The following is a 24454-nucleotide window of genomic DNA, read 5'->3' as shown; positions in this document are numbered from 1 at the left end:
GGACCTGGGTGAGGAGGAGTAACGGAACAAAGGAGGACACAGGGTTCAAAATAAGTGCAGCTGTGACACATTTAAGAGGCAGCTTAGGAAAATGTTTGGAGGAGTGGGAGGGGTCATGATCAAAGTGGGAGGAGCTGTGACAAATTCAAGAAATTAGGATGAACAGAAAAATGAGGATGCCTAGAAGCGGTACGTGGTCATTAGGTTGAACACTATTGGTCGACAAAAGTTCGACACAGGAAAAAGGTTGACATGGAAAAAGGACGACCTATTGCGTGACAACCAATAGTGGTCGACCTACGCACTGTTCACCTAACGATCCATACAAGCAAAAGATACAGGGGTACTAGTAGCAGTAGTGAGCAGTTTTTAGAGGTGGGAGGAGCTGTGATAGAAGTAGGAGGGTCTGTAATAGAAGTGGTAGGAGGTGTGATTATAAGTGGGAGGGACTGTGATAGAAGTAGGCGTGGCTGTGAGAGAAATGGAAGGGTATGTGATTATAAGTGGGTGGGGCTGTGATAGAAGTGGTAGAAAGAGGACAATAAGAATATTCCAGTGGGGGGGAATAAGCACCTTATGAGCAAGTAAAATACGCTTTTACAATGAGATTTCTGGAGGACCTCCCCTTCTCTTATTGGTTGGGTCCTAATCATTTGATTGGCTCCTCACTTGTCACATGCTTTGATCAGGGTATAATTAAGACCAACATGAGCCTGTGTCTGATTGATCAATTGCCTGTTGTGAGAAGTGGAGGTGTGACCAGTGCTGTGTGGGTGTGGCTAGTGAGGTGTGGGTGTGGCCAGCACCACCCACTAAACTATTACCCTCAATGTCTCCCAAAAATACAAAAGTAGAAATTGCATCATTTTGAGAGGAAGATAATTCAATTTAAATATCACTTATGGCCGACTGACCGACCATGTGACCAGCATGTTGTGATGTTTTAGCTGTAGACCCATTCCCCCCATTGTTAATCTGGCTGTGATGGGCTGTTTACAGAATTCCAGTATTGTGACAATACAGCTAGAGCAAGGAAAGGGAACATTCGGTCCTTCAACAGTTTTGTTATATGGCCATGGTAAAACTGTTGCAGTGCATACTGGGCTGTGCAGTTCAACAACAGCTGGAGGGCAAAATGTTCCCCATCCCTGTGCTAGAGTCTAAAAATTGCCTGTTGAGCCAGAGGCTAATATAAGTGCCCCAATAAAATAAAAGGAATTGGTACCACCACCCAATCTGCACAGACACATTTGATAAATAATACCAAAGATACTGTTCACTAACAAGATAGAACCTTCTTATATAGACAACACAGCGGCCTCCAAAACGTGGCTAGCTTCTTAAAAGAACAAACACACTTCAAAAAGTGATAACGTGGAGAGTGATAAACAGCCAGCCAATCAGCTCCCAACTGTCATTTTTCAAACCCAGCCTGTAATATGGGAATTAGGAGCGGATTGGCTGGGGGTTTATCACTCTCCAATTTATCACTTTTCAAGTACATCTGGCCCTAAAATAGAATGTACGAGGCGCCTGATTAATAACCACAGTAATGCTGCGTAGATGTCGGTGTTACGGTTACTAGGAGACACAAACACTTTACAGTTTACGTAATACAATGCAGACAGTTGTGGATGAAACCTTGTTACAAGCAGGAAAACACAGATCACACTCCAGAGAGAGAACAGACACAAAACACTGTCTTTATCCCTCCGCGAAGGGTTCCCATTCAGGTATGCAGTACCAGCATGCCCGTCAGGGGACTATCAGGGACCATCTCCAGGAAGAAAGAGCACAGACTTTCCATGAGTGGGAAACCTCCAATTACTCCATTACTTGGTAATTGGAGCCGGAATGTCTGCAGAAGATCTGTAAAGTGTAATTATACCCTTTGATAAGCAATAAACACTGCAGGAGAGATTCTGCTTTAGGTGTCTGTAATATAACATCTAACAGGTATTTTTATGACTTCCTTTAACTCCTGTTTGAACAATCAACGTTCCCACATTCCTGTTGTGATACCTTGTGGCCACATGCGGTACTGCGTTATTTGGAGTTTGGCTATCTAGTCTTGTGGTAGTCAGTAGAAATCTTTCAGTAGCTTTTGTTAGTTAAGCTGAGTACACACTAGACCTGGGGTAGCCAACCCTAGTCCTCGAGAGCTACCAACAGTGCATGTTTTGCAGGTCTCCTCACAGAATCACAAGTGAGCTAATTAGCTCCATCTGTGGATCTTTTAAAATGTGTCAGTGATTAATGAGTGCAGCAGCTAGGTTGTCTGGAAAATGTGAACTGTTGGTAGCTCTCGAGGGCTAGGGTTGGCTACCACTGCACTAGACCGTCCACGATTTCCCGTGAACTCCAGATGACGGCTGGGTGGTGTACGGGGGCTCGGGGCAGCCCAGCAGCTTACCTTGGTGCTGGGCTGCCCCCAGCATGGCGATTGGTGTATCCGGCGGGAATCACCGTGGTCCCGGCGTTTGGAGATTATGTCATCTCCAAGCGCCACCTCCATCTACACTGCGGGTGGGCACCGCAGTGTAAATGGAGTAAATCCCGGATCCTTCTTCCAAATGCCGGGTCGGATCCAGGATTTTGGTGTAAAAGGAGTATAAGATGCAACTTAGGCCAGGCATGTCCAAACTATGGCCCTCCAGCTGTTGAGAAACTACAATTCCCATCATGCCTTGCCACAGTGTTGCTATTAGGGAATGCTAAATCTATGGCAAGGCATGCTGGGATGTGTAGTTTTACCACAGCTGAAGGGCCACAGTTTGGACATGCCTGACTTAGGCAATATAGAGTTCCACAGGACTTGTCCGCTCACTCGCACCAGACATCTCGCGCTGTGCGGCATATTAAGGTTAGACGTATGAGGACACATCTGTGGATTCTAGTACGTTGGACCTGGCATTTCTGGGTCTCAGCCGTTGGGCCCAGTATTGCTGTTTCGTTTCCCTACTGAGTAAGTTATAGGGAATGGGATCATTGGGTCGACAAGCATTAGGTCGACACCACAAGGTCGACATGCATGAATGTCGACATGGGGTTAGGTCGACAGGGCCATTAGGTCTACATGGGGTTTTTCACGTTTTTTTGTACCCGAATATCGACACTGACGACATGGACACTAAGAAAGTGCACCACGTCCCCTCGCCGTATTTTATTCTCCCCACACGCCCTAGTGGATGGTAGGGCATGAAATACCGCCTGTCGGCTCCCCCCCCCCCCCAAAAGTGAAAAAACCCCATGTCGACCTTTTGACCGTGGACTTTACCCATGTCGACCTAATGACCCTGTTGACCTAACCCCATGTCAACCTTCAGTCATGTCGAACTTGTGGTTTGTCGACCTAATGCTTTTCTATCTAGTGACCGTATCCCAGTAATAGACAGATTAAGAGAAATGCAGATATCGATCTATCTATCTATATTTATTAGCAGTTTCTTATATAGCGCATACATATACCGCAGCGCTTTACAGAGTATAGTTGAACATTCACATCAGTCCCTGCCCCAGTGGAGCTTACAATCTATGTTCCCTACCACATGTACACGCACACACAGACATTCTAGGGTTAATTTTGTTTTGTGGGAGGAAACCGGAGTACCCGGAGGAAACCCACGCAAGCACGGGGAGAATATACAAACTCCGCACAGTTAGAGCCATGATGGGAATCGAACCCATGACCTCAGCGCTGTGAGGCCATAATGCTATAACCATTACACCGTCAGTTTATCTTTCTACAAAAGTGCTTCTACTGATGACATCACTTCTCACTGTATATACAGATGTTTATTACAGGTATATATACAGATATGAACGTTCGGCTAGGCAGATGCTCAGACATTGTGCCCGACATCGGCACCACAGCCATGGAATGTAAAACAACTGCAGTTCCTGCTGCTAACCAGCTGTGGTTCCGTCTTATATGTTGGCAATAACGGTTTTTCTGAAAACTATCGCTGCATGACACTAGAACCTTTCGCCATCCGGGCGCTGTACAAAGCCACTGTTATATATTGGGGGATGCTGCAGAAAACTGCTTGTGGACCTTCTCATATCGTTCCAGTTCCTGCTGCGACACGGACGGGCGAAGACGCTCCGCGGCCTGAACCAGATGTTCCATGCGGAGCAGCAATTCTGCACCGGGGTCATCCAATCCTGGGAAGACACGAGCAGACGGCATTGCATGAACAACAGTAACGTCAGCCAATGGGCACTCGTAGCTTCTGTTTGAAATACCTAGCACGTACGGGAGTGTGTGTTATTAAAGGACAGCCCCAACTGCCAGAAAGGGAGCCTAAGGTTCTCTAAAGCAGAGGTTCTCAAACATGGTCCTCAGGGACCCGCACAGGTCATGTTTTCCAGGTCTCCCTGTGGATTTTTAAAATATGGCAGTTGGCAAAACACAGTGCACCTGCCGCGAGACCTGGAAAACGTGTGGGGTCCTGAGGACCGAGTTTGAGAGTCATTGCTCTTTAGTGACGAATGAAAATTCATATTCAATGAAAATCAGAAAACACAAGTTGTGAAGATGAAGCAACACACAGGAAATTCCACAACTGTTAGGTTGCCGGCAAACTGGCCACATGGGCATTAAATGCTGAGAAAAAAGGATATGCTGGGTCATATGCTACTTGGGTAAAGAATACCATTGATGAAGCATTGCCAGTAGAACCTTAGGCAGAGGTCCAAGATAATGCCCTGTAGAAGACATTGAGGTCCCAGTGCCAGACCTAGGCGTTTAAACAGTGCCCGCATGTGAACTCTTCCCTTGAATAAACGGTAAAACGATGACGGAACATATGGTGCTGCCTTGATGGTTTAAAGAGTTGACCATTGCAATCCTGAAGATTTTATAGATCAACATGAGTTTCCAGCTCAGAACACATCGAGTCTGCGAGACAGACACTCATGGTGACCACAGGTATCCAGATGGCTGATAGACAATGGGGGTTATTCTGGTTGAGTCGTTCAGATGCGAATTCGCATCCTTGCAAACCAACCAAACTCCCGCCTTGCAAATGGTTGGCTGCCACCACCCATTTACATGCGCAACGCGCTCGCAGGACATGCGAATGGATGTTACCAAGGGGGAAACGCCCACATCTTTCGATGATTGCCGACCACTGAAAGATGTGGTGCGTGCATGAATATGTAAGGTTGCTCTGAGACAGACCGGTCTCCATAGGGATTGAATACTGAACTGACGATATTACTACTGTTGGACATATTGACAGAGACTGAATACCCTCTTAGGGGTATATTCAATCGATGTCGGATCCATTATGAAATTCTTTTGACGGAATGGATCCAACAGCCATTATTCAATGTAGGGGCCAAATCCGGATGCTCACCCGGCCGGTGCGGGGACCGGGTGAGGACAACGGCGACAGCGGAAGCCGAAACAGGGCTGAGTGAGCTGCTCTCACTCGGCCTGGCGGAGGGACAGGTGAGCGTGGCGGGTGGGTATGGGAGGCGGCGGGAGGGTACGGGAGGTGGCAGGAGGCTTCGGGAGACAGCGGACCGGAGGAAGGCGCCGTGTAAGCTGCTGCTGCCCACCCGGCGCAATCCTCCCTGCCTCAATCCGACATCTTTTCATGTCAGATTGAGATTGCCGGAAACGTGGCCAAAACCTTTTGGCTTTAGCTGTGTTTCCGTCAAAAGCAGGTGGATTTGCGGCTATTCCGCCAATCCACCTGAATTCTGGCAGGTCGGAACATAAAAAAAAAAAAAACAGCTAGCATTGAATAGGTCGGAACCCCTTCTGACCTATTAATGTCGAAAACTGCCGTCTTTTCGGCAAGACAGAGTTTCAACATCAATTGAATATATGCCTTTGTCTGTATTACCTTGTTATTCACACTGGTCTATGTACAGTACATCATGAGAACCTCTAGTACGGATGTGGCCTAACAGAGAAACTACGTGGTTAATATTTGATGACCATGTGATTTGTATGGACCGAGCTGCTGTGATTGGTCAATTGGGTAAGGTACTTAGACACTGAATGCTGAAAGCTACAAGCTAGACGTTTGTGGCTCCGTACCCTGGTCATATACCTCAAACTGGTGCTGGCTGCTTCAAATACAGCTTCCAACAAAGTCTAGTGACCTCAATGAACCAACGACACTAGAGGATATCCCAGCAACTAAGCAGGGTCTCCGGTTTGCTCCATTCCTATAATTACGGAACTCCATCCACGGAGTGACCACTTCAGGTTCCATCCTGCATCTAACCATACAGCTCGGTTCCACCTTCTACCCTTTACAGAGTCCCAGGTACTCACCTTCTTGCAGACGACTGATCTTCTCCTTAACGGCGCTCATCATCGCGTCGGCACACAGAGCGTAGAGGTCAGCACCGGTCAGGGCAGCCGGACAGTATTCTAATACCAGGGAAAGTTCCACAGCGGGGTCCAGGGAGAATCTACAAGATAAGGAGACTCTGCATTCATCTAAGGGTCACTGAAATAGTCCAAGACAGTACAGCAAGGAGCATTCAGCCCATAGGGGCAAATGTATCTGCCCCAAAATGACAAGAAGCCGGATGGAGAACATTCTATTTTGGGAACCGAGCTTACCTCTTTCTCTGTCTGCTATTAACCAATCTCCTCCATATTGTACCGCACAATGGAATATGTTGGCGCTCCGTAAGTGTTTATTAATAATAACAATAATAATGATATATCGTAGTATGTCATACAAATAATAAAGTGAAACACGACTCATATTTGGACACTTGGCCCAATACAATTTAGAACCAATGTTCACAATAGTGTCGCACCTATCGCACGTTGTGCACCCACAAATCACTACAGCATTATACAATACACCAAAAGGTGTATATATTAGTAATGATATCACAGGTGTTTCCAGGACCTGTTACATTGTAACACAAATCTTTTGTGATGCAGATATTGTTGTTCACAGTCCGATCCCTTCATCTGTACAGGTTGTAGGGTGTTGACGTTTTGATTGTAGATATTTAAAAAGTGGACAATCTGACAGCTCTCCCAGAATTCTTGCCTCCCTTACACCATGGCTGTATTATAGTGGGTACACATGGCTAGATGTGGTTTGATTTGACTTCGATTCGATATGCCGGTCGATATCTACTATATAGTCTTGCCAGGTAAGACTATTTTTGTTTTCGGGATCGAATCTGCATCAAATGTGGAAAAACCGTTCGATTCTGCTTCTATAAGCAAAATCGAATAGAAAGATAGTGTGAATCTCACCGTGTGTACCCACCATAGGCACAATGCGTCTCCAGCTGTGATAAATTGGGGTAGGTCTACACTGAAGTGACAAATCTTTTCCCAGTTGCAACCGGTAATTAGAACTTTATTAGGAATCAAGTTGGATTGTTACAGGAAATCTCCCGTAAATCCACCCGGATCCATACAGTTTCCATAGTAGTTAAATTCCTGCATCAAACTTACATTGTCCAATAGAATATAAAGGTATATACGGGAACGTGGTGCACTTTTTGGTGTCCATTTCGAGTGTGTCGACATTTGGGGGAGAAAAAAAAAGGGAAAATTCCACGTCGACCTTTTGACTGTCGACATTCCCATTGTCGACCTAATGTGTGTCGATCTTTTGACTGTTGACCTAACACCGTGTTGATTTTTTGACTGTTGGCCTTCCCAATGTTGTCCTAATGCGCATGTCAACCTTTTTTCATGTGTGGACATAAGACCAGTCGACCTTCAGTGGTCGATCTAATGATCCACACCTGAATATAATTGTGAATACGGCATTGTATTACCAATTATATTCTTGTGGACAATATATCCCGGGTTACCAGAAGCCACAACCATGGACATAAGACTAGCACAGTGCACACAACATTCCCAATCGTACAGCATTACAGCAATGGCCCGTTACAACACGCACACGCAACACGCGGATACTCACTTGCGTGTTATGGCCTCTAGGACTCTCAGCTGTGACTCGCGATCCTCATTAATCCCGACATACACCAGTTTGTCAAACCTGGGGAAACATGGAAACCACAACTGTGTCAGGAATAAAGACTGGCTGTAAATCATCGCCCAGAGGCGGCCATTCAGGGCTAGAACAGAACTGTCTGCAATCTATCATCACACATTTATAGAGGATTTCCCGAATACTACCATCAGTGTGACATTGGCACCATATACTACAGGGATGTATTACAGACTGAATGGTAGATGCATCGATTAAAGGGAAGGAGAATCTAAAGCTACCAATCAGCTGCTGTCATTTATCTAGCGTAGTACAGCCTATCACATGACAGTTAGAAGCTGATTGGCTGAAGGAGATGATGGGATAAGTGAGGGACTGGACAGCACGTAAGGGAAGAGGGCCCTGCTCATAAGTGCTGTGGATACCACGCTGAACGGGACAAATACAATCACATGTAGACCTAAAACTGCCATGGTATAGAATAGTGATTAGAACCTAAAATTGTCATATTTAATGTCTATTATTAAAGAAAAAAGATTGATATACATGTAAATACAATATTATAAAGCATATTTACTATATATGTAGAATGCAGGAGATAACCTGGGACCGGTGTATTAAAACGGTGTAAAACCGGTAAAATTAAGATGATAGGATTTTGCTTTGGCTTGTCTGTTTATAGGTGCACTAGTTAAAAGCCGGGGCAAAATTAAGACTTCTGCAAATGTACTTTTTGTTTGAGCTGTGACGTTTTTTTACTTTCACTTTGAGCGGTGACGGTTTTTTACTTTCACTTTGAACTGCAACAGTTTTTAGCCCACATACTCTCCATCCCAACCCCAGCCCGCAAAGGGCTTAGTTGCGCTCACCATGCTGTCTGAGTCCGGGCAGTCTGGATCCCGACGTCGGACTAATGACTGTGGGGGTCCCGACTGTCGGAACCCTATAACACACCCGGATAATGCAGGCAGTGCAGGATAATGCAGGCAGTGCAGGATAATGCAGGTAGTGTAAGATAATGCAGGTAGTGTAAGATAATGCATGTAGTGCAAGATAATGCAGGTAGTGAAGGATAATGAAGGGTAGTGCAGTATAATGCAGGTAGTGTAAGATAATGTGGGTAGTGCAAGATAATGCAGGTAGGGCAGGATAATGCAGGTAGGGCAGGATAATGCAGGCAGTGCAGGATAATGCAGGTAGTGTAAGATAATGCAGGTAGTGTAAGATAATGCAGGTAGTGCAGGATAATGCAGGTAGTGCAGGATAATGCAGGTAGTGCAGGATAATGTAGTTAGTGCAGGATAATGCAGGTAGTGCAGTATAATGCAGGTAGTGTAAGATAATATGGGTAGTGCAAGATAATGCAGGTAGTGCAGGATAATGCAGGTAGTGCAGGATAATGCGGGTAGTGCAGGATAATGCGGGTAGTGCAGGATAATGCGGGTAGTGCATGATAATGCAAGTAGGGCAGGATAATGCAGGTAGGGCAGGATAATGCAGGCATTGTAGGATAATGCAGGCAGTGCAGGATAATGCAGGTAGTGTAAGATAATGCAGGTAGTGCAGGATAGTGCCAGTAGTGCAGGGTAATGCCGGTAGTGCAGGGTAGTGCAGGATAATGCCGGTAGTGCAGGATAATGCCGGTAGTGTAAGATAATGTAGGTAGTGCAAGATAATGCAGGTAGTGTAAGATAATGCCGGTAGTGCAGGATAGTGCCGGTAGTGCAGGATAACGCCGGTAGTGCAGGATAATGCAGGATAATACAGGTAGTGTAGGATAATGCAGGTAGTGCAGGATAATGCAGGTAGTGTAAGATAATGCAGGTAGTGTAAGATATGCAGGAAGTGTAAGATAATGCAGGTAGTGCAGGATAGTGCAGGATAATGTAGGTAGTGCAGGATATTGCAGGTAGTGCAGTATAATGCAGGTAGTGTAAGATAATATGGGTAGCGCAAGATAATGCAGGTAGTGTAGGATAATGCAGGTAGTGCAGAATAATGCAGGTAGTGCAGGATAATGCAGGTAGTGCAGAATAATGCGGGTAGTTCAGGATAAATGCGGGTAGTGCAGGATAATATGGGTAGTGCATGATAATGCAAGTAGGGCAGGATAATGCAGGTAGGGCAGGATAATGCAGGCATTGTAGGATAATGCAGGTAGTGTAAGATAGTGCCAGTAGTGCAGGGTAGTGCAGGATAATGCTGGTAGTGCAGGATAATGCCGGTAGTGTAAGATAATGTAGGTAGTGCAGGATAATGCAGGTAGTGTAAGATAATGCCGGTAGTGCAGGATAATGCCGGTAGTGCAGGATAATGCAGCATAATACAGGTAGTGTAGGATAATGCAGGTAGTGCAGGATAATGCAGGTAGTGCAGGATAATGCTGGTAGAGCAGGATAATGCCGGTAGTGTAGGATAATGCAGGATAATGCCGGTAGTGAAGGATAATGCCGGTAGTGCAGGATAATGTTGGTAGTGTGGTAAATCTTGAACAGCTAAAGGAAAATGTCATCTACCTCCCAGGTCGTAGCAAAGCCGAATCCAACAGATCTGGGCGATTTGTGGCTCCAATCACAAAGACATCGTTTGACGAGTGTAGTCCGTCCATCTCCGCCAACAGCTGAGACACCACCCTGTATACACAAAGACAGGCATTTACCAGTGGGCAATTCTCTATACTACCCCACTAATGGAGCCATACTGGTTTACACTCCCGGAACCACCGCAACCCCTGAAGAGTAGCCACCTCTCCCGCACCCTGCCCGCTTCCTTGTGGATTGGACAGAATTGGGATATCCCCCGCAGGAATGCGAATGGAGGAACGGATGTTTCGCATAAACATCCATTTGAAGCCTTGCATGCAGGGACAAAATCATTCGATGGTCGCTGACCATCGAATGATTTTGCAAGCGCTCGCAGATTTGATTGCTCAGACCTGTAGGCGCCCTGTGCGGGAAGCGGGCGGGCAGCTGACATCCGCTGTCGTCAGCTGCCCACTCCCCTCACCATCGGGGAATTACCATGAGAACACCCAGCATTTTCAGGGGAATGCTTATGAAATGCTCGGTGTTCCCATGGGCGAATCCCCCAGTCCACCTACCCCCCCCCCCCCCCCCCATCTGTGCCATTGTTTGCGACCACCCGGCGAAATAAATTAGAATCGCCCCCCATGGTGTAAAGAGGCAGAATTGCAACGAAACGCGTAGGTTGAGTGACAGTGGGTTGAATATCCGGTACACTTGTCCGTCTCCGCAATATAAAGGGATATTCGGGGTTACATCTAACCATTTTGTGGAACCGGTGACATTAGTTATCTCGCGGTACAGAAAGATATAGAAGATACCTTTATGTGCCTGAGCGCACGTATGATCACTGGTTTCAGCATTGTTAATCACTAATTGTAATGCCGGTGTCACATTGTGCTGTCTCGCTGATTTTCCTATACGTGACCGTTTCCCACACTCTCAGACACACCTTTAGTCTCAGAATGTAATATGTCTAACAGGTTTCCTGTTGCGTTGTTGGTAGGAGAATGATACTAATGAAGGCTATGAGTGTGTAGGTGCCGGAGGATAGAACAAGAGTGACATTGATCTATAGAGGTATAGTTGCAGGGGCTGGCAGTGTCTGTATACTGAGCGGAGAATCGCCTATTGTCTCACCGCAGAGCACAGCGGAATAGTAGTGTCTCTGTATGGAAACTCAGCAATGCCACTGGTACGTCATCTAGGAACGCTCCATAAAAGGTGTGACTGTATTCCACACCTGTACCCCAACAATTAGCGATCACGTGCACTCGCACTAAACTAAAGGCCCACATACATTAACGCGACTTGTCTGAAGGGCAAGTCGCATCCAGATTCTCTTGTACTTCCCCGGCAGCTCCCTGGAAGTCCTTGTATCTGATTTGGCACATGATGTGCCATTTTTACATGCAATTTATCGCACAGCAGGACTCCCTGGGCACCACTCCTGGGGGGTTCAAGGGAAATCAGATGTGACCAATCAGATTAAGCTGCAATGCGCACTGGCGGCTGCGATTCTGAATTATCTTATGTGCAGGAGGTTCAATCTCCGGATCTGAACGCATGGATCTGATATCAATGCACATGCGATTTGGCCCCCGTTTTACCATATTTCTTGGGCTGATCCGTCTGAATCCGGTGAAATCGGCCAAAATCGCATAAGTGATAAGTGTATGTATAGCCTCCTTAAGTATGCTGATTGGGGCAGTTCCTCCAAAGGAAAGCTAGTCCATGAATCAAAAGTGGCCCTTCGTGTCGATGCCACATGTGGTTGGTTTATTTTCTGTGGAAGCTTCCAATTGGTTGCCATGGGAGATGCAGAACAACGTAGTTGCAGATGCCTGCAATTTGTGAGGATTTGTCCAGGTGGCAAATAGAGTGTGTGGTGGGGATAGGGGGCAGCCAAATTGGGCATGATGTAATTGCACTGACACCAGCGGCCATGTTCAGTGGGTTGTTCTGTCCCTCCACATTGCTGGTGCAATGTCCCTTTGTGCGTCTTTATGTATAAAAAGCGGCAGATTAGCACATTGTTCTGTCTCAGTAGGCTGGCCATTGGCTACGGCAGTGGTTCCCAAACTGTGTGCCGTGGCTCCCTGGGGTGCCTCGGGACACATGCTGGGGTGCCGCGGCTTGGTGGTCCAGGACCAACTCAAACTATTAATGGTTAATTATTTAGGAGCAAAGCCAGTGCTGGTGGCTGCCAATCATAGAATGTGTACAAACAGAAGCAAATCCTGCCCTTTACCACATAACTGCCTCTAAGAATCGCATATAAACCCAATCTAATTATTTTTTTTTGGACCTAGGGGTGCCGTGAAAAAAATTCTGATTCTCTAGGGTGCCGTGAATCAAAAAAGATTGGGAACCTCTGGGCTACGGCATTAGCATAAAGGTGCAGCAACAGCATATCAGGCACCAAGGGTGAGATGCAATAGGGTGAGAGATTCAGAAAAACAGGGTTTTTTTTTTTTTTTAAAGCGGCAATCATTTACACTGCAAAATCAAACTGATTTTGCAGTGTAAATGATTGCCGCTAAAAAAAACAAAAAAAAAACAGTAGATGTCTTACCAAATCTCTCACTTTCTGATTCTCTCATCCTATAACATTTCCCCCCTAGTCTGCTATTGTTTAGGGTTCTGTTGTATTCTGCACAATGTGGTACAGTATGTGCCTGTAGGCTTACCGTATGTTAAATGATGCCTGTGTACAAAGCCATTATATCAGGCATGTCCAAACTGTGGCCCTCCAGCTGTTGTGAAACTACACATCCCAGCATGCCTTCATATAGTTTTAGCATTCTCTAATAGCAAATCTTTGGCAAGGCATGATGGGACTTGTAGTTTCACAACAGCTGGAGGGCCATAGTTTGGACATGCTTGCATTATATGGTACAAGATATGTAAGCTAGTACTGCAGTATGCCGTAGCTACCTGGTGTTACCTAGCAACCATGTGCTTTTGATGAATGAGCGTTCCAGCCTCCTATCTAACTGCCTGAGCACTGCCTCTGACACCCCTCAACAGACTCACTCAGCAAGAGTAGGGATGGCCATAGACCATCGATGATTAGATAAGTAAAAACATCGATGGTCATTCATTACATAGCAATGCACTATCGATGGTCAGTTGCACTTTTGCCATCAATGGTAGCCATCGATGGCAAAGGTAACAATGGCCATCCGTAAGCAAGAGTATAGGGCAGTACAGGCCAACCTGTGGCTCTCCAGATGTTCTGAAACTACAAATCCCAGCATGCCTTGCCACAGTTTTAACACTCCTTCATAGCAAAACTGTGGCAAGGCATGATGGGATTTGTAGTTTGACAACATCTGAAGAGCCACATGTTGGCCCGGCCTGGTATAGGGTGTTATATTTAGCCACCACTAGAGGCATCCATTTTCTGATAAACAGAATGTTAGAACGGCCACGGGCATGGTCAGCCTATTCCTTCTGAGGAATCTATAATCCAGTTCTACACCGGTGTCCTGCATACCACCCATGTGCCTTCTCCATTGCTGGGGTATGCTTTTTTTTTTATTTTAAAAACAACTTTATTAGGAATTAACACAGCAAAGTATACCATGTAGTATGTGGGAGCCTGGGACCTCATTTACAAAGTGCGCAGGAAAGCACCCAGGTTATACATCAGTCTGTTTCCCCTGTATGATCGCCCATTCACACCACATCAGGGGACGTCTCCATAAACTGAAACACACGTGTGGAACTATCGGAGAAAAGGGCACCTCTCATTACATTAACTATGTCTGTGGGTACTGTGGCACTTTGTGGGGTGCAGATCACTGGGCCAAACATCAAGGGACAAAACACGCCACCTCCCAGCCCAATATCTGCTAATCACGCTCCATCAGTGTAAGAATGTTCCTGTAATGCATGTAATCGTTTTTCACTTCAGTCTCCTCTTAGCTGCGCGTACGGTGAGAAATGACAGCGCAGCGAGGCAGGAACATGTTAAATCTTGAGTCGCAATGTTATGTGTCTGATACGAGACATCACCTCACCTGTCCATGACGCCTCCGGAATCTCCACTCCTCCCGCGATTAGGAGCCAGCGAGTCCAGCTCATCAAAGAAGATAATGCACGGGGCAGCTGCCCGGCCGCGAGAGAAGACTGCAGGGAGAGAACAATGAGGTCGTAAATAAAACAATGACGCGCAGAGAACAGAGCAGAAAGTAACCGGACAGGAGGCGGAGTTATGAGGAAAAGGTGTGGAGTAGATGGGAAAAGAGTGTGAGGGGAGAGCAGGTACAGAACAGAATTCAGACCTGCACGTTGTGTGATAGATAGAGCAGTGCACATAGATATGTGTGTGTGTGTGGGCACATACCTTCTCTAACGTTTTCCTCACTCTGTCCCACGTACATGTTAATTAATTCCGGTCCTTTAACACTGTAAGAAAGAATATAAGCTGTCGTCACACCCCCCATGTTCCGGACTGCTCATTTCTAACGATCCCATCCCAACTTTCCAGGCCCTCATCGTATACCAGCGGTATCCACCAACCTGCGCCCCCTGCCCCCAGTCTCACGTGCCTTCCCCTATTTAAATGCATGGATATGAATGATTACTTCAAGGCAACGTGTCACCTGAGGAACGTCATGTCACATTCCGTGGCCACAGCTTTAGCGAGCAGAGTTTTTCCAGTCCCTGGGGGTCCATATAGTAAGATCCCAGACCTCCGGAGCCCTAAGGACAGCATTTCAGGATGCTCCAAGGGAAGCTGCACTGTGTCCAAGAGCTGACGCTTCGCATCCTGTAGTCCGCCAATATCCTTCCAGCGCACACAGGGCACCTGGCAACATAGAGACAGAAGAGCTGGGATAAGCGCACACACAGCGAGACCTCTGCACACGGTCATTGTGGGAGACAGAACAGAGTCCACATCTAATGAATGCCAAGGACAATGGCCCTTATTCAGATCTGATCGCAGTACAAATTTGTTCTCAAAATGGACAAAACCATGTGCACTGCAGGTGGGGCAGATGTAACATGTGCAGAGAGAGTTAGATTTTAAGTGGGGTGTGTTGAAACTGAAATCTAAATTGCAGTGGTAAAATAATACAGTCAGTATTTACCCTGCACAGAAACAAAATAACTCACCCAAATCTAACTCTCCCTGCACGTTACATCTGCCCCGTGCAGTGCAGCATGGTTTTACCCATTTTGAGAACAAATTTGTAATGCGATCAGATCTGAAAAAGGGACCTATTCTTCTATGACAATATATTATTAACACCTTTCATTAAAATCAATACATTACAGCATTCATATATTCGTGCCATCACAACACAACCACAGATAATTTAGTGGTTCGCCCTAATCAGGGGCACTGCGTGGTTGGAGCGGGGGGGTGGAGTTTATCAATGATGGGAGAAGACCCCGCCTTTTCTACACTACAACGTTATGGTTTGCTTGGTTTTTAACCCTTTGAGTGCCAAGCGAATTTGTATCCATCATAATGATCTGTAATGTCTACCTTATATGGGAAATATCTTCTGTTTTTACACAACAGTTTTTTTTATTTGAATTTATATAACAAATGTGAGCGAGGCCGGTATTTTTTTTTTTTAATATCATCTTTATTGAAAGTTTTGTAAAACAGCAATACATATTACACAAACATAGACAAAGTTACAATACATTCCACATACATATACCCGTGTGCATCTTATACAATTTAATCGCTATGCTACATTCCAAATACTCAATCTATATTTGTCCTTGCGGACTTCAGTATCTTTTGTTTTTGTTGTTATATGAAAGACAGACAGAAAATAGGTTGATTGGATTAACAATCTAATTTTATGAGACGCATGGAAGCGATAGAAAAGAGAGTATCGAAGAAGAAAAGAGTTAAGAAAAAGATATAAGGGGGGGGGACTGAGAATGGAAAAGGGGGGCTTGTATTTTTTTTTTTTTTTTTTTTAATTCTTAACTATATTTTTGTGTGTGATGACAGCTACATTTTTCACCGCCCTCACAGCTATCCATAACTTCATAGCCTACGATCTGAAGGTGCCGAAGTGCGTGACGCATTCTTTGTATTTAGCTTCAAGTGAATAGTATTATCAAGTAGGTGCAATGTAACTACTATAATACTTTTTATAAACATGCATAAAAGGTGTAAGATTATTGTGCCTAACTTCATATTCTGTCGGTGACTCATTTACGTGGGTGAGATCGTGAACCGTCAATAAATTTACGGGTGTTGTGATACTTTATTATACGTTGTGTTAACATTTCTCAGTGTGTCACAGTGTCTATAGCCATACAGAATTTCTCCAAATTCTAATTAGTGGAATTTTTAAAGTGCTAAATTTCCATCTTCTACAAAAGTTACATCTCATTCTGCCACACTGGTCATTAATCACCAGTCCATCCATAATCTTTCTCGTCTAGTTATTTGACCAGTTAGTGAATAGAGGGAGGAAGATAACATTTAATATTGTTAGTGATTATATTACTTAGTGATTATAATACTTTGAATAGTACCATGCCCCCCAAATATCATAGAATTTATCAATTGACTTATTTAAAAGATATAAATATTTCTCATGCTCCATATTACAATTGACCAGGCTAATCCATTCCTGTACCCGTGGGCCACTTTTTGCCATCCATGAGCGAGCAATTACCATTTTTGCAATGGCACAAAGGTTAATCGCCAACTGTCTGTCTCCACGAGACATATTACTGGATGGCCAAACCCCGAGAATCAGCCCCAAGGGTGATAGACTTTGACATGGGACCCCTAGTGCCACAAGTATTTTTCCAACCCCTTTCCAGAATACTTGCAATTTTTTGCACTCCCAAAGGAGATGCCAAAAGTTGCATCCTATTTCATCGCATTTCGGGCAACGGTTACGGCTACCTTGAGAAAATTTGCTAATCCTTTCTGGGGTTATATACGTTCGATATAAGATATTTAATTGTACCTGCTGGATTCTTAACGAATTTGTTGCTAAACTAGGGGCCTCAAGAACAATTCTCCAATTTCCCGCATTCACTTCTGGGATGTTAATATTCCATTTTTGGACCAAACCATCCATTTCCTCACCTTGAGTATTTGCTGAGAGAAATTTATAACATTTTGATAAGCGTTTATTATTTCCCAATGTTTTAATGAATTTTTTAATTGGGGATTCAGCAAGATTAATCTGTTTTATCCGATTGCGTTGTGTCACTGCACTCCTCAATTGCAGATATCTATAAAACATGGTTTTAGGGAGGGAAAATTCAATTTGTAGTTGGGAAAATGATTTTAAACCATTATTAACAAGAACCTGACCAATAGAGTTAATTCCAAAGTGTCCCCATATCCTCCCACCTTGGTGTAGTTTTAATTTGTCAATTGGGTTCAGCGAAAATAGGTGAGTATCTGGATCTATTTCAGCGAAGTCCATTTTTTTACTTATCCATTGCCATATTTTCCTGGCTTGTTTAAGTATTGGAGGGAGATTGTGATGGTTCTCCTTCATCAGGATTGCCTGCAATGGGGAGTGCCCGGGAATAGTTCTAGATATAAATCTGGCTATTTCCCCGATATATTTATCCCCTTTAATCCAACCTATTAAATGAACCATTTGGGCTGCGTAATAGTATAATTTAAAGTTGGGCATAGCCGCACCCCCATCTCCGCGCTCTCTCGTTAGGAAGGGCATTTTAATTCTCGGAATTTTATTCCGCCATACAAAGGATGAAATTACACCGTTGATTTTCTTGAACACCTCTTCCTTAATGAGGATGGGAGAGTGTAAGAATACATATATGAGCTTTGGTAAAATAGTCATTTTTACTAAGTTAACCCGACCAATTACTGTTAGTGGGAGTCTCAGCCAACTTTTACATCTGATTCTGATCTCATCTATTATGGGGTCAAGATTTTGTTTGACGTACTCTCCTGGGTTGTTCGATACAATAATCCCCAAATACTTGAATCTCTCAACCCTTGGGAGAAGGGAGGCCCTTTCGGGTATACCATCCCCTTCGGCTTTAGTTATGAGAAGCTGTGATTTCCCATAATTTATCGTTAGACCAGAATACTGTCCGAATACCCTCATGTTATCTATTACTACTGGCAATTGGTTGACATAATCAGCCATTCCCACCAACAGATCATCGGCATATAAGGAGATGATATTGCTATTTAGATTCTCCCTCTCATCCCCGCATCTCAGAATTGCCCTTAATTTGCACGCAATGGGCTCAATAGCCACCGCGAAGAGTAGGGGTGAGAGGGGGCACCCTTGACGGGTACCCCTAAACAGCGGAAATGAGTCAGTTATATAGCCGTTGACTGAGATCCTCGCACTTGGAGACTGGTATAACAAGAAGATCCAATTTATAAACCTAGGACCCAATCCCATTGCAGACAGTACATGCCTTAAATAAAGCCATTCGACCGAGTCGAACGCTTTATTTGCATCGAATGATGCAATTGCAATATTTTTACCTGACATATCTGCCATCTGAAGATACATAAATACTCTGCGCAGATTAATTGCTGTGGACTTTCCACTCATAAATCCGGTTTGGTCCGGGTGGACTATCTTCCTGATCACGCTGTTCAATCTGATCGCCAGAATCTTAGCGTAGATCTTGGCGTCAGTCGTGATCAGGGAGATTGGCCGGTACGAGTCTACCAGTGTGGGGTCCTTACCGCTTTTAGGAATTACAGTGATAATGGCCTCAGTCATTGATTTTGATAGATTACCTTCCTGTTCCATCTCCTGAAAATACTGTAACAATTTTGGGGCTAAAATCTCCCCAAATTTTTTATAGAGCTCACCCGGAAGCCCATCTATCCCCGGGGCTTTACCTGCTGCTAGGGACTTGATCGCCACTTCAACCTCCTCGGCAGAGAAGGGAGAGTCTAGTAATCTCCTCTCTTCCTGAGAGATGGAGGGAAGGTTGATGCTACTAAGATATCTTTCGATTTTATGGCTCGCATGAGTGAGTTTGGATTTATACACTTCGCTGAAATGATCCCGAAAAACCTCTGCAATTTCCGGAGCAGTTACCCGCATGACCCCTGTACCCGAGTAGATTTTAGTTACAATGTTCGATGGTTTATCTAGCTTAGAGAGGTAGGCGGTATACTTCCCAGCTTTGTCGATGTTCAAGTAAAATTGATGTGAATTTTTTACTAATCTATGATTCGTCATAATTTGTAGATGCTCCACCCATCCTCTCTGAGCCGCCAACCATTCTATTCTGGCTGCTTCCGTTTGTTCCCGCAAGAATCTCTGTTCCAATTCGATCGTATTGTTTTCTAATAGCAGAGCAGCTTCACGGCAATTACTTTTGGCTTGTGCTATTTTTTTCATTAATATACCTCGAGTAAAAGCCTTGAAGGTATCCCAGACCACAGTTGAGCTTGCTGAGTCGATGTTCTCCCCAAAGAAGCCGTCTACCATTACCCGCATTTCCTCCCTATCATCAATCTGGGTAAGCCATGAGGGATGAAATCTCCAATATCTAAAACCCGCTTGAGAATCTGCGTTTGTTAACATCAACACCGGTGAATGATCAGAGATCCCACGGGCCTTGTAGTCTATCATAGAAATATTCTGTAACAAATTTCTAGAAACAAAAATGATGTCGATTCTCGAGAAGGTTTTATGCGAGGGAGAATAGCATGAATATTGATTCTTACTGGGATGCCTTTCTCTCCAGACATCCCACCAGTCAACCTCGGATGTGAATTCGGCCAAACCAGTTTTATTATTTATACTTCCCCCTTTACTGTTCCACCTATCAATGCTGATATTCATTACTGCATTGAAATCACCCAGACAGACTGTATATATATCAGGGCGAGCAGCCACAAAATCTACTGCCTGCCTCAAGACGTCATATGCAAAGGGGGGGGGGATATATACCGCCATAATACAATATCTAATTGAGTTAACCCTCCCATCCAAAAAAATAAATCTGCCCCTAGGGTCAATTTCAGATGCGAGAAGTTCAAAAACAGTGTTTTTCTTAATAATTATAGAGACTCCTCGAGAGGATGAGGAAAACTGAGAGTGAAAGGACCTACCGATCCAAGGTCGCCTCAAAGCCAGTACTTTCTCTCCATATAAATGGGTTTCCTGGAGACATATTATGTCCGCCTCAGAGGACTTACAATATTTAAGTACTAGGGAGCGCTTGGTCTTCTCATTTAGGCCACGCACGTTCCATGTTAAGAATCCTACCATTCCCAAGTACCTACAATCTCTACCGGATATTCATGTTTTCCGATTGGGGGTGACATATACTGATCACCCTTTATCCAAATTTTCTTATTGCCCACCATCCGTACCGATTGCAAAGAATAGGATGAGATGCAATTTCCCTTTCCCCTAGTTCCTCCCTTTGATTGCTGATTAGATGCATAGACTACACACGGACAAACAACACACAACATATACCCCACCCCCCTCCCCCACCCTGTATCACCTACCCATCTAGGCATACCTATAGAACTACCACCCAGCCAAAATCCCAATACACTCTAGTTCCCCACTTTCGTTGGGGGCAATTAACTATCGGGCACACTATCCTAGGCGTGCCTGGCTCTCCGGCGTCTCCATTTGTCACTTATCATTTGTCCCATCCCTCCCACCCACCCACTTCCCACCTGATTAGTATATATTTAATTAGATACTATTTTTTCACACAGTTGTTACATTATATGAAGATCTACCGTCTAACTTAAAGTCACGTTGTTATAACTTTCCAGACACTACTTATAGCAAGAGAACTATTGCCACACTATGAGCATTGCAAATTTTAATTAATTTGGTGCAAGCTGTTTTTTGCTTGGATGCGTTTTATCAAGCCATGCCGCGGCTTCCCCTGGTGAAAGGAAGAACTTGACCTCATCATTGGCAACAATTCGAAGTTTTGTGGGGTATAACATAGAGTATTTAATACTCAGGTCTCTAAGTCTCGCCTTTACATCACGGAATCTGGTTCTCTCCCTCTGTACATCTTGTGGAAGATCAGGAAAGGCGGAGATTTTCTTGCCGTTATAACTTAAGTCCCCCATATTTCTTGCAAGTCTTAGAATTTTGTCCCGATCTTTAGACTGGAGTATTTTTGCTATTAAGGTACGAGGAGGACCACCGGGAATCGGGGCTCTACCGGGAACTCGATGTGCCCTTTCTACAGCGAACAAAGGGGAAAGAGCTTAATTTCCTAGGCTTTGTTTCAACCAGTCCTCAATAAATTTTTTGGGCGTGTTCCCCTCCACTTTTTCTTCAAAGCCTATGAATCGTATATTATTTCGACGCAGCCGTCCTTCCATATCGGACATTTTGCTGCGCATCTCCACTAATTGGTCCGAGATGGTTTTGACCTGGGTTTGCATAGGCCCTATAGTATCTTCGATCTCTGAGACTCGCGTTTCAACCTCCGTTACTCTTGCACGTATTTTCTGTGCATCATCACGCAGAAGCATAATATCGGATTGAACTTTGTGAATCTGTTCTGATAAGCGAGTTTCGCAAGCAGTAACTGCCTCCAGCACTTGTGACAAAGTAACCTCTTTTTGCTGTGAGCCGTTCCCACTTTTAGTAGGGGTACTCTGTGGGGTGCTTTCCCTTGAGCCACTCGGGACCTGTACCTGGGTACGGGCATATTTTTCCAACCTGGCGGCCGCAGAGTTCTGAGCTGCTTTTGGCATGATAACAATTGAGGTATTTCTCCGTCCGACTCCTGGGCAAGTTTAATACGCAAGCAAGGTATCCCAATAGGATTTGCAGTCTCTAATACTATTAGTGTATAAATAGGCAATTTTTCTTTTCCAATGTGACCTAGTCCACCACCTGTGACCATTTATCTTCACCACAAACACACTTAAGTTTTTGTCATTTATCCGATAACATGGATTTTTGTCGATTGAATCAATAGTATCTCGGTAGGTACTGTAGAGATATAGAACTCGGCTCCAAAATAACGTTAGAGTTATTCCTATTTTTAGCTGACGATGGTCGCCGAGCAATCAATTATTAACTCTAAGTGTGTGTGGACTTACCGGTCCGATGTTTTAGCCCGCCGGCCGCGGCTCCTGGATCTTTCCTCCTAGAAGAAGGATTGCTGGCATCCGCTGGGGGTCACTGCAGCCGATGTACTGTATTCCTCAGGGAAGCTGCTTATATTGAGGTCTATTATCACTTCTTCTGAATGTCCTTGTCCCCTGAGTCCAGGTATTTAGGACACCAGAAATGCACACCAACAACTCAATGGGCAGGGTCCTCTGCCTCAGCAGCAGTGCAAGGCACAAACAGTTCAACCTCCCGCACACCAGCGATAGTAAATGTCCAGCAATGGAGGTTTAATGCAGGAAACCAGTTAGTAATTACTCCTGCTTGATAGCAGCAGTATATGCCCAGCAAACGGAGATTCAGTATAGCTGGCCAGCAGGTGATTGCCTCTGCACCCTGCTTGGTAATATATGTCAGCAATGCAGATTCCGTGCAGGTGTTCAGCAGGTAGGCGCTCCTGCACGTATCTGCCCAGCAAATATGAATTGGAGGGAGGAGGATTGCAGGGGCAGAGCAGGAACCACAACGTTTCCTAACCGGGGCTTCTCCGGTCTCTGTCGAGGAGCACCGGCGATTCACTCACAGGGCAGCAATTCTCTGCCACGGACCTCTCCCCCCTGACAGAGTCTGCTGGTGCTTTCAGCAAACACTCCTTCTGCCCCCCGCTGTACAGTGACCAAAAAGCTGCTCGTGATAGAGGTCGCCAGCGGGTCGTCAGCAGGTTAGCAGCGTGTATTCAGGAGCTCCGGCAATTAGTACACGGGGCCAATAGGTCTCAGCGGCATTGATCTCCCCCGTATCAGCGTCAGCTGGGGCTCTCACGAGCGCTCCTTCCGACTCACTGTCACTCAGCTGTGACGAGGCGGCAGTTCCACAGACGGCGGCCAGCAGAGTTGTCAGCGGGTCAGGCAGCGGGTCGCAGGCAGGTCATCAGCGGGACCATCAGCCACATTCATCCGCCTGGAAGCCAGAACAGGTGGGACGGGTGGGGAAGGGTTTTACCGGCTGGAGATGGAGACGCCGGTCAGCTCAGTCATCCTCCCTCACACGCACGCCGTCGTGACCCCGCCCCCTCAACCAGCGAGGCCGGTATTATTGGCGGATATTTTGCACATATCTCTCATGGAGATGTTGGCAAAGGGTTAAAGTAAAAGTATTTAGGGGGACAAAGGATACAGGAATAAACTTCCATTAGCCCCATCATGTTTACATTGCTACTGTTAGCCCCATCAGGGGGCTATTTCCGTTACCCCCATCAGGGACACATCATTCCCGTTACCCCCATCAGGATTCCCATTACCCCCATCAGGGACACAAAATTCCAAATATTAATAAAATCCTCAGCCTAGACATTACATATAGTAGCATGGGGTATCTCCAGTGGGGCACAGATATAAGGAGACCACGGACTTACCTTGGGAGCACCAATCTCTTGAGAATGAGCCTCCTGCAATTCAGAAAGTGCATTATCCAAATCCAGGGAGGTAATAGGGAAACCAGCGGCCAAGAGTCCCTCCTCGTCTGCCTCTGTGAGAACGCTGTGGTATGGCACAATCAAACAAATATAGTACAGATAGCAGAGGCCGAGCGCAGGAGAGGGGCGAGGCCGAGCGCAGGAGAGGGGCGAGGCCGAGCGCAGGAGAGGGGCGAGGCCGAGCGCAGGAGAGGGGCGAGGCCGAGCGCAGGACAGGGGTGAGGCCGAGCTTAGAGCAGAGAAACTCTACAGGAGAGAAGAGAAGCAGGGCACAGGAAAGAACAGATGTAAAGTAGAGAAGCAGGGCACAGGAGAGGACAGAAGCAGAGAAGAGAAGCAGGGCACAGGAATGAAGAGAAGTAGAGCAGAGAAGCAGGGCACAGGAGAGGAGAGAAGTAGAGCAGAAAAGCAGAGCACAGGAGAGGAGAGAAGCAGAGCACAGGCAAG

General features: G+C 45.4%; 1 protein-coding gene across 1 annotated transcript in view; it reads right to left on the bottom strand.

Annotated features, from left to right (window-relative positions):
* Positions 1 to 3413: 3413 nt before the first annotated feature.
* The window catches only part of PEX6 (peroxisomal biogenesis factor 6), a 47738-nt gene continuing 26697 nt past the window's right edge, over positions 3414 to 24454 (bottom strand). The window contains exons 10-17 of the mRNA XM_083175325.1: positions 23948 to 24071; positions 15088 to 15293; positions 14829 to 14890; positions 14503 to 14611; positions 10472 to 10588; positions 7926 to 8003; positions 6293 to 6432; positions 3414 to 4164 (exon numbers count right to left, since the gene is read on the bottom strand). Coding sequence (XP_083031451.1) covers positions 4016 to 4164; positions 6293 to 6432; positions 7926 to 8003; positions 10472 to 10588; positions 14503 to 14611; positions 14829 to 14890; positions 15088 to 15293; positions 23948 to 24071 — 985 coding nt within the window. The 3' untranslated portion in view covers positions 3414 to 4015. The remainder of the gene's footprint in view (positions 4165 to 6292; positions 6433 to 7925; positions 8004 to 10471; positions 10589 to 14502; positions 14612 to 14828; positions 14891 to 15087; positions 15294 to 23947; positions 24072 to 24454) is intronic.

The sequence above is a fragment of the Crinia signifera genome, chromosome 3 (assembly GCF_055691185.1).
Source record: "Crinia signifera chromosome 3, ASM5569118v1, whole genome shotgun sequence".
Classification (NCBI taxonomy): Eukaryota; Metazoa; Chordata; class Amphibia; order Anura; family Myobatrachidae; genus Crinia; species Crinia signifera.
This window is presented reverse-complemented; position numbering and strand designations above follow the sequence as displayed.